The sequence below is a fragment of the Charadrius vociferus genome, unplaced genomic scaffold (assembly GCF_000708025.1).
Source record: "Charadrius vociferus isolate BGI_N301 unplaced genomic scaffold, ASM70802v2 scaffold682, whole genome shotgun sequence".
NCBI classification, from domain to species: Eukaryota; Metazoa; Chordata; class Aves; order Charadriiformes; family Charadriidae; genus Charadrius; species Charadrius vociferus.
Window position 1 is genome coordinate 195748 of NW_009647227.1, and position 14381 is coordinate 210128.

Sequence of the window (14381 nt, forward strand, 5' to 3'; positions counted from 1 at the left end):
GTTAAATGTCGTTGTTTGAAGGAAAAAAAGTGGGGGGGGGGGAAATAAAAGCGTTTGTGATCTCCAGTCCCATGGAGTGATGAATTAGGGCTGTGAAATTGTGCTGGAGCCAAAGCAAGGCACACATGTGCACAAAGAGGTGTTTAAAGCCAACCTGAACCTGGCAAAGGTCTTTCCGCAAGACAAATGAGATGAGTTTGCCAGTCAGCAGCGAGCAGCAGGTTGCAGAGAGCTGGACGGTATCATTATTTTCTTATTTATTTGCATTGCAAGGCAGGTATGGCAAGAACTAAGCTGGAGCTGGCACAGCTGATCTCCAGAGGTGTTTTCCAACCTTAATTATTCCAGGCCACTGTGATAAGTAGAGCCAGCACGAAGAAACGCCGCCGGGAGCCTACGTGGATGGGATGGGGCTGAACTCCCCCCTCAGAGTGAAGCAGCAACCGGCGCGAGCTCAGGGCCTGGCTTCGACAGATCATTTGCCGTTCGGCAGTACGCTGGGGCCGTCGCTTTTTCAAACAGCTAATTCAAGAGAAAAATGCCACCATTAACCTATGAATGATTTGTCGCTGGAAGCCGGGCGCCGCTTAAAAGCCTGAGCATCCCATGCTCTTCGGCGAGCCAGGGGCTCTGCAGACAGATGAGGGCAGCCAGGAAAGCAGATGCTAAGCAGAAGCTTTTAAATAGCCAAACCCCAAATATTTGGTGGGGATTGAAAATAACTTGCGGCTCAGCAGCATCTCTCTGAACTGCGTGAAGTCAGTCGCACAGCACAGAGCCCGAGATGTTATTTTACCGCCCCAAAATAACTTTGCAGGGACAGGTGCTGGCGCCGCTGTCAAACACCCTCCCCTGCTCGCATGGCCTTGGTGCAGTTATTTAAGGAAGGCGCTGGCGGCAGCCGGCTTGTTTGCAATGCCGTGATGAAAAATAATATTATTTTTTCAGCTCATAGTGAAAAATAGGGGAGTTCTCCCAACACCAAAGGTCCTTTCTCTTGGAAAACGGAGCCCAGAAAGCACAACCCCAGCACACAGAGTGTATCAGAGACAGGGATGGGCACACGAGGTTTGGATTTTTCACTGGGAAAATGTGCCCGTTCTCAGGCTACTCATATTTGGGGGAAGCGGACAAAGACCTCGGCGCAGGCAAGATGCCGCGTCTGCAACAGGAGCCGGCGATTCAGCTCGATTTGATTCAGTGGCTGCTTGCCACCGCTAACCACTGATTCCCTCTCCCGCTTTTGGTTTCAGAATAGATGTCTGATCTATTCCAATTTCATTAGCTGCCATTTCAGTTCGTTAAGGGAAGGGGAAAAGCCACTCCACTCGTCAGCTTCTCTGGGAGACAACAGCCCACGGCGACCATCTGGGCTGTGCAAGGCAAAAGGAGATGGCAGCCCCCCCCTCCTCCAACATCACTGTCCCGTAACTCCTAAAGGCTCCTCCATCCTATACAAGACCCTAAATCCTCACACTGAAGACCTTTACATTACAAACCCCAGGCTTCTCCAAGTGCTCTGGTCTTGCAGTTCTCGTAGACAGAATAGCATACGGATAGTTTCACACGTTGACCGGTTTTCAGCGCCCCAGGTCAAAACAAAATGTCCTGGGGCTCTTTGGAAATCCCTGCCCCTACCATGCCCAGGCAGCTCCAAAAATAAGGGTTGATCTTGTGTACATTATCTAACAGCTCCTCTGGGGCATTTCTGCACCACTCTCAGCTGTTTTCAGCTGGTTTAAGACCCTGTATTACATCGGAACCACAACAAAATCTTCATCGCAGAGCCACAGAGACGCCTCTTTAATTAGCAAAATAGAAAACAGCCCTACAAAATCCAGCTCAAATGCAATTAGCGCTGGGCGAAGAGGAGGCCAAATGAAATTGCAGGTACAAAACAAGGAGGAGATGGCGTGGCAGCGAGGGTCCGGGGCCAAGCCCGTTCCCTACGGGACTCGCACCAGGCACGAGCCTGACCCATTCGTTACATGTTGGCGATATTATTCAATCAAAGCTCCCGGGAGGACGAGCGAGTGCAAGAGTGGAATGTAGCTACAGGGCCTGAGCCACCTTGAAGAGACGCAGCACCTTGCATTCGAGCTGGCCAAACACCCCGAAAACGCATGCAGAGACCCTAAAGCTGTCGGAAAAAAATTACCTCTGGCACTGGCAGCACGCGTGATGCTTTGCAAGGCGGCACTGTGGAAGCCAACCGCGTTTCTGTACCACTATTGCTCGTCTTTCTGCAGGGGAGAGAGGTTTTTGCAAGCTCTGATGGTAGGAAGGAACCTGCAAGGTCAAACCGTCCGTCCCCATCCTGTTTATTAAAAACAGCGCTATTTTTTTCCTTTTTAAACCAGCTACTATTTAACACAAATCCTTCACTGAACCCACTGCAATCCCAGTGCAGTCCCTGCCACGGCTCCAACCAACTGCATGACAAAACAGTCTCAAGCCTGCGCTAACAGTTTATTCCAGACCCTCTCATTCGATTTTGGGTTTATTTATACCCGTTATAAACAGACACAAAGATCCTGCCCTTTCCATGAGCCTGGAAAACCAACCCGGCCGCTGAATTCACAGAAAAGTTTAAATAAACCTCCATGACAAGAGTTTAGGCTCTGTTTTGGGGGGACTGGGGTTATGCTTTGTGCCACCTGAGCCCAGCTAAACCGATGGTGGACCAGGATTTAGGGAGCCAAGACCCAGTGTTTGCCCTGCAGGGAAAGACGTTATTTCTTCAGCTAAGTATTCCCACCCTTTATATGTCAAAAAAAAGCCACATTTGCTCCTGCAGGACTGCCAGATAAAAGGTGTGCTAAGAGCAAGCATTCATCTCTAGGATAATTTGGGGCATAAACAGAGTAGATGTGAGAGCAGAGCCACTTCAGCTAAAACATCCTTGCCTTATGGAGGTAACACAGGTTCTTCCCTCGCCTCTACATCCCGTCCCAGGAGGGTGCTAGGATGCCAGAGGTTGGCAGCAGAGGCTTGGAAAAGTTTGGGGTAAAAGCAAGGAGTCCTTCCCAGCCCCAGCTCTGCAGGCAACGTGTCTGCAGGAATCGTGCCAAATTTTCCTTGCCTCTCTGAAGAAGTTTGCCTTGAAGCTCGGTTTGCAAGAAAGACTGAATAGAATCATAGAATCATTTAGGTTGGAAGAGACTTTTAAGATCATTGAGTCCAACCATCAACCTAACACTGCCAACTCCACCACTAAACCATGTCCCTCAATACCACATCTACACGTCTTTTAGATACCTTCAGGGGTGGCGACTCCACCACTGCCCTGGGCAGCCTGTTCCAGTGCTTGACAGCCCTTTCACAGAATCACAGAACGGTCAGGGTGGGAAGGGCCTTCTGGAGCTCCCCCATCCCACCCCCCGCCAGAGCAGGGGCACCTCCAGCAGTGGCACAGGACAGCGTCCAGGCGGGTTTGGAATGGCTCCAGAGGGGGAGACTCCCCCACCTCTCTGGGCAGCCTGTGCCGGGGCTCTGATACCTTCAAAGGAAAGAAGTCCCTCCTCGTGTTTAGATGGAACTTCCTATGGTCAGATTTGCACCTGTTAAATTTCTTTCGGTGAAGAAATTTTTCCTAATATCCATCCTAAACCTCCCCTGGAGTAACAAGGTAGAGGACACACTCAACGACCACTGTTTTTTCCTAGGTATCACTGTTGCATGACCATCCTGATCTACTTCTTGCCACTTCTGGTGATAGGATGTGCCTACACTGTGGTGGGCATCACCCTCTGGGCGAGCGAGATACCTGGCGACTCCTCCGACCGCTACCACGAGCAGGTCTCAGCTAAGCGGAAGGTAAGGAGCTTTGAGCATGGTAGGAGCCACCATTCATACCCCATCCAGACTAACCACAGCCAAAAAAAACTTAATTGGGCGTGGAAATAGGTCAGGACTTGTTGCACAGTTGTTGCTAATGGAGCAGAGAGTGTCCTCCATGAATGTGCACGTCAACCAAGATGTTGATCACATATTCCCGGTTAGAAAGGTCTCCAAGACAAAAAGAGGTGGCCCCTCTTGGAGGGTGACACCCCACCTGCGGGGTGTCTGATGCGGCTTCCCTGCCCTCTCCTCTCTTCACAGGTAGTGAAGATGATGATCATCGTGGTGTGCACGTTCGCGCTGTGCTGGCTGCCCTACCACATCTACTTCACCCTGCAGTATTTCAACCCTGACTGGTACCTGCAGAAGTTCATCCAGCAGGTCTACCTGGCTATCATGTGGCTGGCCATGAGCTCCACCATGTACAACCCCATCATCTACTGCTGCCTCAATGACAGGTGGGGTTCAAGTGACTTTTGGCAGCATCTTGGTGCAACAGGGAGGGAAGGAGGGGGAGATGCAGAGGGGTCTGATGGAGGAGAGTAAGGATGGAGAGTTTTTCCAGGATTGTTCTGTCCCATCCACTGCCCAGGGGTGCTTCCAGCGGATGCAGGTCAATACAATACTCACCTAAATAAGTCTTTCCTAAAGCCCCTGTGAGATTTGAGGGCAGGTATCAAAACAGTCCCAACTCCCAAATGGAATTTATCAGTGGTTTTTCCTTTGCGTAGTGAAAAGTAGTATTCTTTTATTGTTGTTGTTTAGCAGTGCTTAGCTGTGTCTTCCCACTCCTAGTGAGGTCCTTTTGCCATCCCCTCATCCCTGCCTTTCACCATCTCTTCTGTCCCCCCCAGGTTTCGCGTGGGCTTCAAACATGCATTTCGGTGGTGCCCGTTTGTCAGCGCCGGCGAGTACGAGGGCCTGGAGATGAAGTCAGCCAGGTACCTGCAGACGCAGAGCAGCATGTACAAGGTCAGCCGGATAGAGACCACAGTGTCCTCAGCAGTTGGCACGGCCGAAGAGGAGCTGGAGGAGAGCAGCAAGGCCAAGCGTCTCTCCGTAGACATGACCTCCAACGGCTCCTCCCGCAGCGACTCCAAAACGGTCTCCGAAAGCTTCAGCTTCTACTCCAACACACTCACCTAAGCGGCTCCTCGGCTCCATCGGCCTCTCACGAGGGTGCCACCATCCCCTTTCCCTCACTGGGATGCTCCAGCGTTATCAACCCGGTTTGTGATGTGCCAGCTTTTTTCCATGCCGTTTTACCATCTCTTGCTGTGACGCTCACTCATCATCCTCAGGCGAGCACGAGAGCAAAAGCTTTGAATTAGTTTTGTGTGCTCCACCGTAGCTCTTGTCCAAACACAAGAGAGGTTTGGCTGGCCTCTGCCTTGCTCACTGCCTATCCAACCCATCACATACCAGGAGGGTGGATAGGATGCAGAAATGGGACAGAGCTGGGTTTTTCTCCTAAACCAGAAGTACAACATTGGCAGGCGCTTCCCTGCTCTCTGCAAGGCAGCAGGGGTCTCCTAGGGCATCCCACCCCACACAAAGATGAACCAGTCTTGCACTCTCTTCCTCCCACCTTTAATTTCATTCTCCCTGTCACTCCCAGTTGAATATCCCAAGGGGTATTCAATTCAAAAATCCAGCAAAAAATGCTGGTTTCAACTTTAGGAGCCTGTACATCCATGGGGCACCACCAGCCACTTGGCGCTTCAGCTCAGACGCAGGCATTTCCGCACAGCCTCCACTCATCTCTGGCACTCGCATCACTCTGCACGATGGTCTTCTGTTGCCCCTCCACAACACAGCTCACTGAAACGGGGCTCTTGAAAAGGATTTCTGAACTGAGCCAGACTTTGGTTGCTGTTAATCAACCGTATGTGCCAAAAGCAATCACTGTGATTTCCTGAAAGGCCCAAGGTGATGTCTCTTGGATAGATTTTGGAAGCCTGTGGAGGTCTGGAGAAGAAGAGACTGACCATACCGAAATGTTTTTCACAACCTGGAAATGTCTAGAGCTGCACAGAAAGGGGCATGGCAGGATTCCGTCAGAAAAACAAAAGTTTTGCCATTGTACAAGGTTTGAAGGGAGACAAGAAATTTGCAGACTTTTTTTTTTTTTTACTCGGAGGAGGGTTGAAATGATTCACTTCCATTTTCTGGATTTTGTTTTAATCGAGGAAACTTTCTTTCAATCCTCTTGTCTTTTGCATAAAACATTCAGTTTATGATGTGTCTGTGGATATATCTAATATTTTAGTCCTGTTATGATGGATAATTTTCACTGGGGCTGTTCATACAAAGGGCTCCTTTAGTCAGCAAATGTATGAACATACACTCAAAGGTGGGGAAAAAAGTAAATAACATGAGAAGTGGGCAAACTTGGCTTGTTGGGAACAAACCCACGAGTGTGGGGGCATTTTGGGGGCAGTTGTATTGACTGCTCCTTCCTGCTGGTCCATTCTCTCACTTTTGGTGTAGAAATCAGACTCCTAAAATGGATTCACTGCAAGATAGAAACGCTGGAGAGATGCAGGACAGATTTGCACAGGGCAAGGAAACGGCTCATTCATTTTAAGGCAGCTGAACATCAGACCCTGCTGAGCACACAGCAATTTCTGGAAGCAAAGCAGAGCTGACTTTTGGAGCTTTTCAATTCTTCAGCCTCCAAACTGGCTGTTGGAAGATCCAGTCATTAATAAACCCCCAGCCACGATGGTTCTTGGAGATAAAAATACACGGATTTAAGCAATGACTCCAGTAGAAATTAAATTAATGGGCAAATAGATGGATCCAAGAGCAACAAAATGGCTGCAAAACCGGATTGACAAGAATGATCATCTTCATTTTTACCCAAATTCCTGCCAAGTGCCATCAGTGAGGAGCAGCTCTTCCAGCCACTTCCACACTCTTCCTGACTGCCGGGACTACGCAACACTACAAACTGCCACGTGCTTCACACACACACTGGAATACGCTATTTTTTTCCCCTGCTTAAACTTACACTTCTCACCATTCTTGTCGCCTTAAGACATAATCCCTTGCCGCTGCCATCTGCAACCCCACGGTGCATGGAGAAGGGGGAATGGCATAAGCCTGTCTGGGGATTTGGTTTTGCCAAAAAAACCAAAACAAAACCACCCCACCAGCCCCAGGGAGCAGGGATCGAAGGAATGGGCGACGCCAAGGGTTGGACTGGGAGACTTTTCCCACTAACTCCACAGGAGCTGTGCTGCCAATACATGAGAAGGTGCTACAAATCAGAGCCAAATCCCGATTTACTCCCAGCTGCCAACCCAAATTCAAAACTAAAATGAAACCAAATATCTCAAAACAGTCTAGAACAAGGCAAGCAGAGATCTGCTCCATACACCCCGCGCACAAGAGTTTGTGTCAGGTTGTGAGCCTATAAAAGTCAGCATTTTTCTAAAAAAAAAATAAAAATAAAAAAAAGTGTGTGTGTAAATACATATATATATATATAACCACACTGCCCTTTTGTCCTCCATGTTTTATGCCCCAAGGATGCTGTGATCATGAGATGTTCAAAGATATGACAACTGTCTTCTTGCAAGGGACGCTCAGCTTGAAACGTGGGATAAGCCCAAGGGCGCGCACAGAGACTTGGAGTCAAGCTGACAGTTTACAGCCTGAAATGCTTCTTGTGCATCTTGTAGGAAACTATCTCTTGAAATCAAAGTGGGAAAAATTCCCACCTGTTCCAAGTAGTGCCAAGGACTGCAGCAGAGCCTGCCTGGGACACCCAAGCTGATGGGAATGTGTTAAAGGATCATTCAACAGACGGAAACCGATGCAGGAAAACCAAAATGTTCTGTGTAAATGGGTACAAGACGCTCAAACCCGGGTTTTCCTTCCCCCCCCTCCAAGTGTCAAGTTATTTTATCGGTGGAGGCAGGAATAGGGACGATACTGCCTTCACATTTAGGATCTAGGCCAACCCACAAGATGGGATGTTTGGGTCAGGTCCGTGTCCACACGTATGACATGCAGCAGGCAACATTAGCTGGTTTCACCAACCTTGGGATGCTCTGTGCATGCAAAAGCCACAGAGAAGTCTTCTTTTGAAGACTGAAAAGCCTAAAATAAGACACCTCTGCCCAGGCTTGGGGATGGGACATCTAACCACATGGCAAATCCAGTCTCTGCACTATTCCAGCTCTCCTTTCAAACAGGTCAGCTGTAATACAGAGGCTTTTTCTGGTTTATTAAGCCCGTTTCCCTGGTTTGCTTGCAGATCTCTGATTAGAAATTCAATTGCAAAGCGAGACAGTTTCTTTGTCTCTTGCCTGGCTCTCTGAAATGCAAAATAATAGCATCTGGAGAGAATCACTCAGCAGGTCTGCACACATCTCCTCCTTCGAGGCATACAGATAACTCCCACCATCATTAAGGGGAGCTGCCTAAGCCCAATTACAAGGCACTCCAAGCCAAAACCATTGCAGAAGGGAGCTCTGAAACCCAAATCCCAGCCTGAAGCCATCTCCTGACTCCCAGGGGACGGAGAGAAGCTCAGGTTTGCTTCCCAGCATTCAGAAATTGCTCTTCCCGCCTAGCTCCCAGCAGAAGCAGGGAGCAGCAAAGCCCCGTCTCCATACATACCTCGAGGTCTGCTCAATTTCTCCAAAATACATTTACACCCTGTTTCACGTGTAACCATTTCTCTCCCACCAGCTCAAAACAAAAAAAAAAAAAAAACAGCAGCAAAAGCCAAGCAAGAGCTGCTTGCTAGAAAGACGCGGCAGCTTTGCAAACGTGGAAGTCAAAGCAAATCAGCCAGTACTGATCCCCATTGTTTGTAGTGCTCGTAAAGGGATTGCCGGTAGACACGCAAAAGGTTGCCTGCCCAACCACTTATCTTTATTATTATTTTTATTTTGCTGTCCCTCCAGGGATGCAGTCGCTCCTTGACCCAGCCAAGCACACCGCATCTGCCAACAGGTAGCAATTTGGGATGGAAGTAGAGTATCCGCTATTTGCCATGTATTTCAGTAGGGCTGAGGGGGTGGGGGGTATTTTTAGCTTGCTGTGTGCTAGCCAGAGCCCTCCTGCAAGGTCATACAACCAAAGTGCCCAGGCCAAGAGCTCCTAGGTTTTGCTTACTGTTAAAATAATAACAATAATTAAAAAGTAATAAAAAAAAAACCCCACAAACGCACACCTCTAAGGCTTCAGGAGTCTGTTACTAATCAACTGAACACACCATCCTGCCCAAAAAACTCGTCTCCAACTGAATAATTAATACAGGAATTATAAGACAAAGTTTAACACGCAAATAGCTCCTTTTCCCATGGTGTATCTACCCAAAACCCCATCTCTGCTACAAGATAAATCCCACACAATCCCAAACTCAGAGGTCGCTGCACCCCGGAGAAGGGACAGTGAGTCCCAAGAGCAGCTGAGGACGAGAGATGACTTTCAACTTTCCATCCCAGACACAAAGGCTCCCAATTCTGAGCAACACAATACAGTCAGGGCCAGGAGGGAGCGAGGGGTTAAGATGGGCTGCGAAGTACATCTGGGGTTTGGTATTTGGTGTGTGGAGTGGCTGATAGGAGCTTAGCGTGAAGTTCTTTCCATAGTAGCATCTCTCCAGAGCAAAAGTCCAACCCTCCTTCCCAAAACAGTCTCTCTCCAATCGTCAGGTTTGTCCAAATAGATTTTCATAAATAAATGTTTCTTTTGTGAGATTATGTTGCAACCCATTAATGAGCCTGCAACAATGAGAGGTGGCAACTGGTGGCTTAGTGGGAGCAGGAGGAGAAGCGGTGAAACATGGCAAAGCCAAAGCTAGGTGAAAAGAGGGGTGAAAGGCAGCTGGTGGGTTTGGGAGGAACCTTCGACATGCGGGGTGTGCTCTAAAATTTCAAAACTACAGCAAGAAAAAGCATAGCCCGCTAAACTCAGCCATCCGCAAAACTGGGACCGGCCACACAGCACCGATTCCCAAAGCCCAGGAAAGGCTCAAATCGCTCCTGGAACGTGGGCAGGACTTACCGGCCGCTTGCTTCTCTGCGCAGGGCTGAAGCAGACGCGCAAGTCGCAGATCCCGCATCAGGGCCGGTGTTTCCACCTATTCAGCTGAGAGCAATCCCCCTGACGAAGCAGCTATCGCGCTCGGCTCCACTTTCTGGTTTAGACTTCCCAAATCCCACCGCTCCACTGTGGCAGGCACTGGGACAGCACAATCCTTAGCTTAGCCAAGACCTCACCACACCTGATGGGAGAGAAGATGTGAATATAAGGAGCAACCAGCTACATTTCACCTCCCAGAGCAAAGCCCCCAACCCAGCCAGCCCTCGCAATCAGCTCCAGCCAGCTGTAATTTGCAGTTTTTAATTAGAGGAGCGTTGCCAAAGCACAGCTGATTGGCATCACTGCCAAAAGGCCCTGTCCCATGTGCCTATTAAGCTCTTGTTATTTATTTTCATGGGTTATTTTGTCATGCGAAAGGGAGAGAAGGAATAAACAGTGTCACACACTGCTGCTGTGCCACGCTTCGCGCACGCATCTGCTTCCAGCCAAGCTTCACCGCAGCGGGAACCCGAGAGCTGATCCCACTTTACAGCAGGATTCGGCTCATCAGATCCAAACGAGGGGTCATTTTATTTATCAGCATCAATATATTGCCTTTCTCAGAAGGGTTCATACCTGTTCCTCAGTGCACCTGCGCACACACACTAAATAAAAGTGATGAGAATGTGCTTATTGGTTATAAAAAATACTCATCGGCCACCGCAATCTGCTGCAGAAACAGTACGGGGCAGTCCAAATTCCTTGTGCCCCGGTTCATCCCGGTTTGCACATCTCCTCCAGCTGCAATCCGATAGGAAAATCTCCAAAATCAAAAGCTACCTGGTGGGCTTTGTGTCAGGGTTGAGGCTCTGGGGAGAATTTAAAGCAATTGTTTTACAAAGGAGAGGATTATTCCCTGCATTTGCAGCCTGGTGAAGCAGTGCCCAGCTCTTCTCCTCTAACAATTGGCACCCTCCTTCCCTGGCAGAGGCCTTTGCTGCTCGTTGCATGCCACGGTACCCTCGCACAGCACGCAAAGGCACATCAGCGGAGTTGTCACTGTGACCGCAAAACCCACTGGCGTCATTCGCAGGGCAAAACCTGGATCCGCACCCGGTCAAGGCAAAACGCACCGGGTGAAAGCGGGACCGAGCAGCAGCACCCTAAAGGTGACACCCGAAAAGCAGAGCTGTGTTGTCACCTGCATCGTTGTGTCTTTTTATAGCTCCTCCCAGACATCCTGGCAAGTTTTGCAGCCTTCAGTGAACCCATCCATCTGATTATCTGCCACAGCAAAGACACAAGTTCAACTTAATTAACATTTATGGATTCCACAGTGTTTTGCATAAATGTTTGCTTAATACACAAGTCAAAAATATCCCCAGAAAATGAAAATTAAAGATAGTTAATTGCTTGCAGCTAGGCACCAGTGTGTAAACTGGGGTTTCCATAGCACCAAACGGTCTGTTAGATCCTCATGAACAAGTTAGAGCTTAAAGAGAAACTACTTGAGTTTAAAGCGTACGAGGGAAGTGGATTCTTCACGTTCTTCATTCGACTCCATGAGTTCCTCGCTTCAATTTCTGTGCAGGCTGCAGCAGATTTTGGTTTCCCTGCCACAAACGGGGCTACTTGGCGGAGAATTAGAGGCCACAGTGAAGCGGTGTCCGGTTGTTTAGACAAGTAATTACTTTTTATTACTGAACTAAATGAATTAAGCAGTAGCTAATGAAACATTTGAGAACCCGCAGCAGCAATTCAAAAATCAACCCAATCCAGTTGCAAGCGTGAAATGAGGATTAACTGCAGTTTTCATATTCTTGGTGCCAAGTGACCACGTCAAATGGACTTTCCTTTGCACGGGCAAGATGCAAATACCTGAGGAAAGGGAGTGGGTGAGAGCGATGATTGCTTAAATAGGATGCTCAAGTGTGGCGACGACTGTAATGGGCTTGATTAAAAGTCAAATATTATTAATTTGAGCAATTTGATGGGCAGGGAGGAAGCGTGTCGCAGAAGGGTTTAGGAAATCCTGTTGTGACCCGTGGACTCAAGATCAGGGCTTCATCCTGGAAGACATCCCAGGACAGAGATCCCAACCAGGATGAGCTTCACATGGTGCCATAACCAATGCACCCACTCCTGTGCCACAGCGATTCTGCTTTCCTCCTTCTCTTTTCCTATAAGGAAGTTATAAGCTGGGTGATTATAAGCCTCCCAACACAAAATATTCTGGTTACAGAAGACCAAAGGTGTCAGTATGAAACACAAGCCCTTCCTGAAGCCACGGTCATTCTGAATAGCAGCATTTCAGGCTCAGAAGAGCATTACCATGCAAAGCACCTCCAAAAAAACATTATTCCTGTTATTGCAAAGCAGATTGCGCTGTCCGGGTTGATTAAAAAGGTTTCAGGGAGGTAATGAGAGCAATTTTCAATGGAGGTGAAAGGAGAAAGAGAGAAACAGAGGGTTGTTCTCAACCACTTTCTGCAGAGGCACGCAGCCATGATATCGCAACAGCAGATAATATCTGTACTGAGTGATGCGTAGCTGATTATTACAAGCTGTTCACCATCCAAAAGCTTCTCTGATGCATGGCATAATCAAATGGCTGCAAATTTGCATTTAAATTGAAGAATTTCGGAATCCACACCCCAAAGAGGAGCGGGTCTCCTTGGGTGACACTTCTGGTATCTCACAGCCTTCACAGAGGAAGGCAAAAATTGTGCAGGACTCCAAACCACCCCAAAATCTGTCCTGCTGCCCTTCGCCTAGATGTGCGTCTCCAAAAGACGTGATTGATATGCACATCCCAACCACGCCGCAGATATAACCCGCCAGAGAGCGGAGTCCCTATTAGATGGGTTTGTGTAAAGGTTTTTGTCTTGTAGCACTAATGTTGTCAGCATTGCAAACCTCTACCCCAAAAAAAAAACCTCCCCGGTGTTCGACACCCGGACAGCAGTGGCAGACACACAACCAACACTGGGATTTCAGCAGCAGCACAAAAAAGGCCACAAAACCAGCAGCAGAGGTACACTGGGCACATCTCCAGGGACTTCTGAGTCACTCGGCATGCCCAAGGGATGGAGTGTGCAGGGGATGGAGACAACATCCTCCAGAGCAGCTCTGGGCTGAGATGCTCTCTCAAGATCTGACAACAAAATCTTCCCCGCAGACTTCACCGGTGCCCTGCGCAAGCAGAGAAGCGCAGCGAAGCAAGCTGTCCCACTCTGCAAACTGTCATTCTTTCCTCCCTGCAGCACCCTCAAAGATGTTAGCACCTCTGAAGACACTGGTCTGGTTGGTAGCCTGTGCAAGGACTCGGAGTCCCACCGATTTCCCCTGGGATGTGGGGAAACCCTCTTAGATTCAGGTCCCACGTGTACATGCAGAGCCACGGGAGCTCAGCTCTGCTGTAAGCCCCTCATTTGCAAGCACCAACCTAGTTTGAAATGATCATTTCAAACTGCCAAGAGTCCTAAATGACAAAATAAATAGAACTGAATTAAACAAGCCACTGACCCAGCCAGTCCATCTAGCAGCTCTGCAGCAGGTTCCTGCAGTCAGAAACGATTGCCGGTGTTATTCTCGGCGGCTGCAGGCTGGCGCTTGCGTCCGGACCAGCCTTGCCCATTTTTCTTCCTTTCGTTTGTAAGGGAAATTTGCCAAGAACAATGCGAGACGTTGCGTGGGCACAGTCAGACCAACGCTGGGGAGAGGTACAGCCTCGTCTTGCTGCTGCCGGCCCCAACAGCTCCAGAGGATTTACAGTTCATCACATCCCTCATCTGCTTTCAACCCCTCAATCTCATCTTGATTGCTCCGTCGGGACCTTGAGGACTTCTCCTCAGCTGGAGGTGCGAGCCTGCACTGTGACCGTGCTACTGATGATTTATATATCACTGAGCTTGAGGAGTTATTTTTGTATCTGATTTTGCAGCCATTGGCGGGTCTGTGAAATCCTGGATTTTCTAGTACAAGTGCTTTACCTGGCAACAAAACACAAGAAATGAGAGCACAAAAGGTCAGATCATCACCATTCATCACAAATGAGCCAGGCGCCTGCAAAGGCAGAAGTCACTGATGCTGTCCTGAGCTCTGAAACCATCTCTGTGGGATGGTCCTTCGCCTGCTGGCCTTCTCCAGAGCCTCCCTGCTCAGAGCCACACTCTCTAAGGACAAAAAAAATCCAAGCTGTGTTAGTGCGAGCCATGTTGTAGCCTTTTCAGACATAGCACTGAGCCAGGGCACAGGAAGGCTGCTCGGGAACAGGCCTTCCTAGTCAGACCTTAGAGAAATCAAACCGTTTACCTCTTCTGAGGCTTCAACCTCTTCCTTGTGCCCCGAGGTACGAGCATGACCAGAAGTAGCTCTGCAGCAATAACAAGGCAAGGCTGAAAGCAGACGGCATGCTCTGGAAGGGGAAAAAATCAGACAGAGATGCTGACCCTGGGGTGTCTGTCTGCAAAAAGGATCTGCACTGAAAGCCAAAACCC

At 48.9% G+C, this 14381-nt stretch overlaps 1 protein-coding gene across 1 annotated transcript in view; it reads left to right on the plus strand.

Moving 5' to 3' along the window:
* TACR1 (tachykinin receptor 1) overlaps window positions 1-4986 on the plus strand; it is an 18223-nt gene extending 13237 nt beyond the window's left edge. Inside the window, exons 3-5 of the mRNA XM_009879814.1 lie at window positions 3666-3816; window positions 4102-4298; window positions 4695-4986. Of these exons, the coding sequence (XP_009878116.1) occupies window positions 3666-3816; window positions 4102-4298; window positions 4695-4986 (640 nt within the window). The remainder of the gene's footprint in view (window positions 1-3665; window positions 3817-4101; window positions 4299-4694) is intronic.
* The last annotated feature ends 9395 nt before the right edge of the window (window positions 4987-14381 follow it).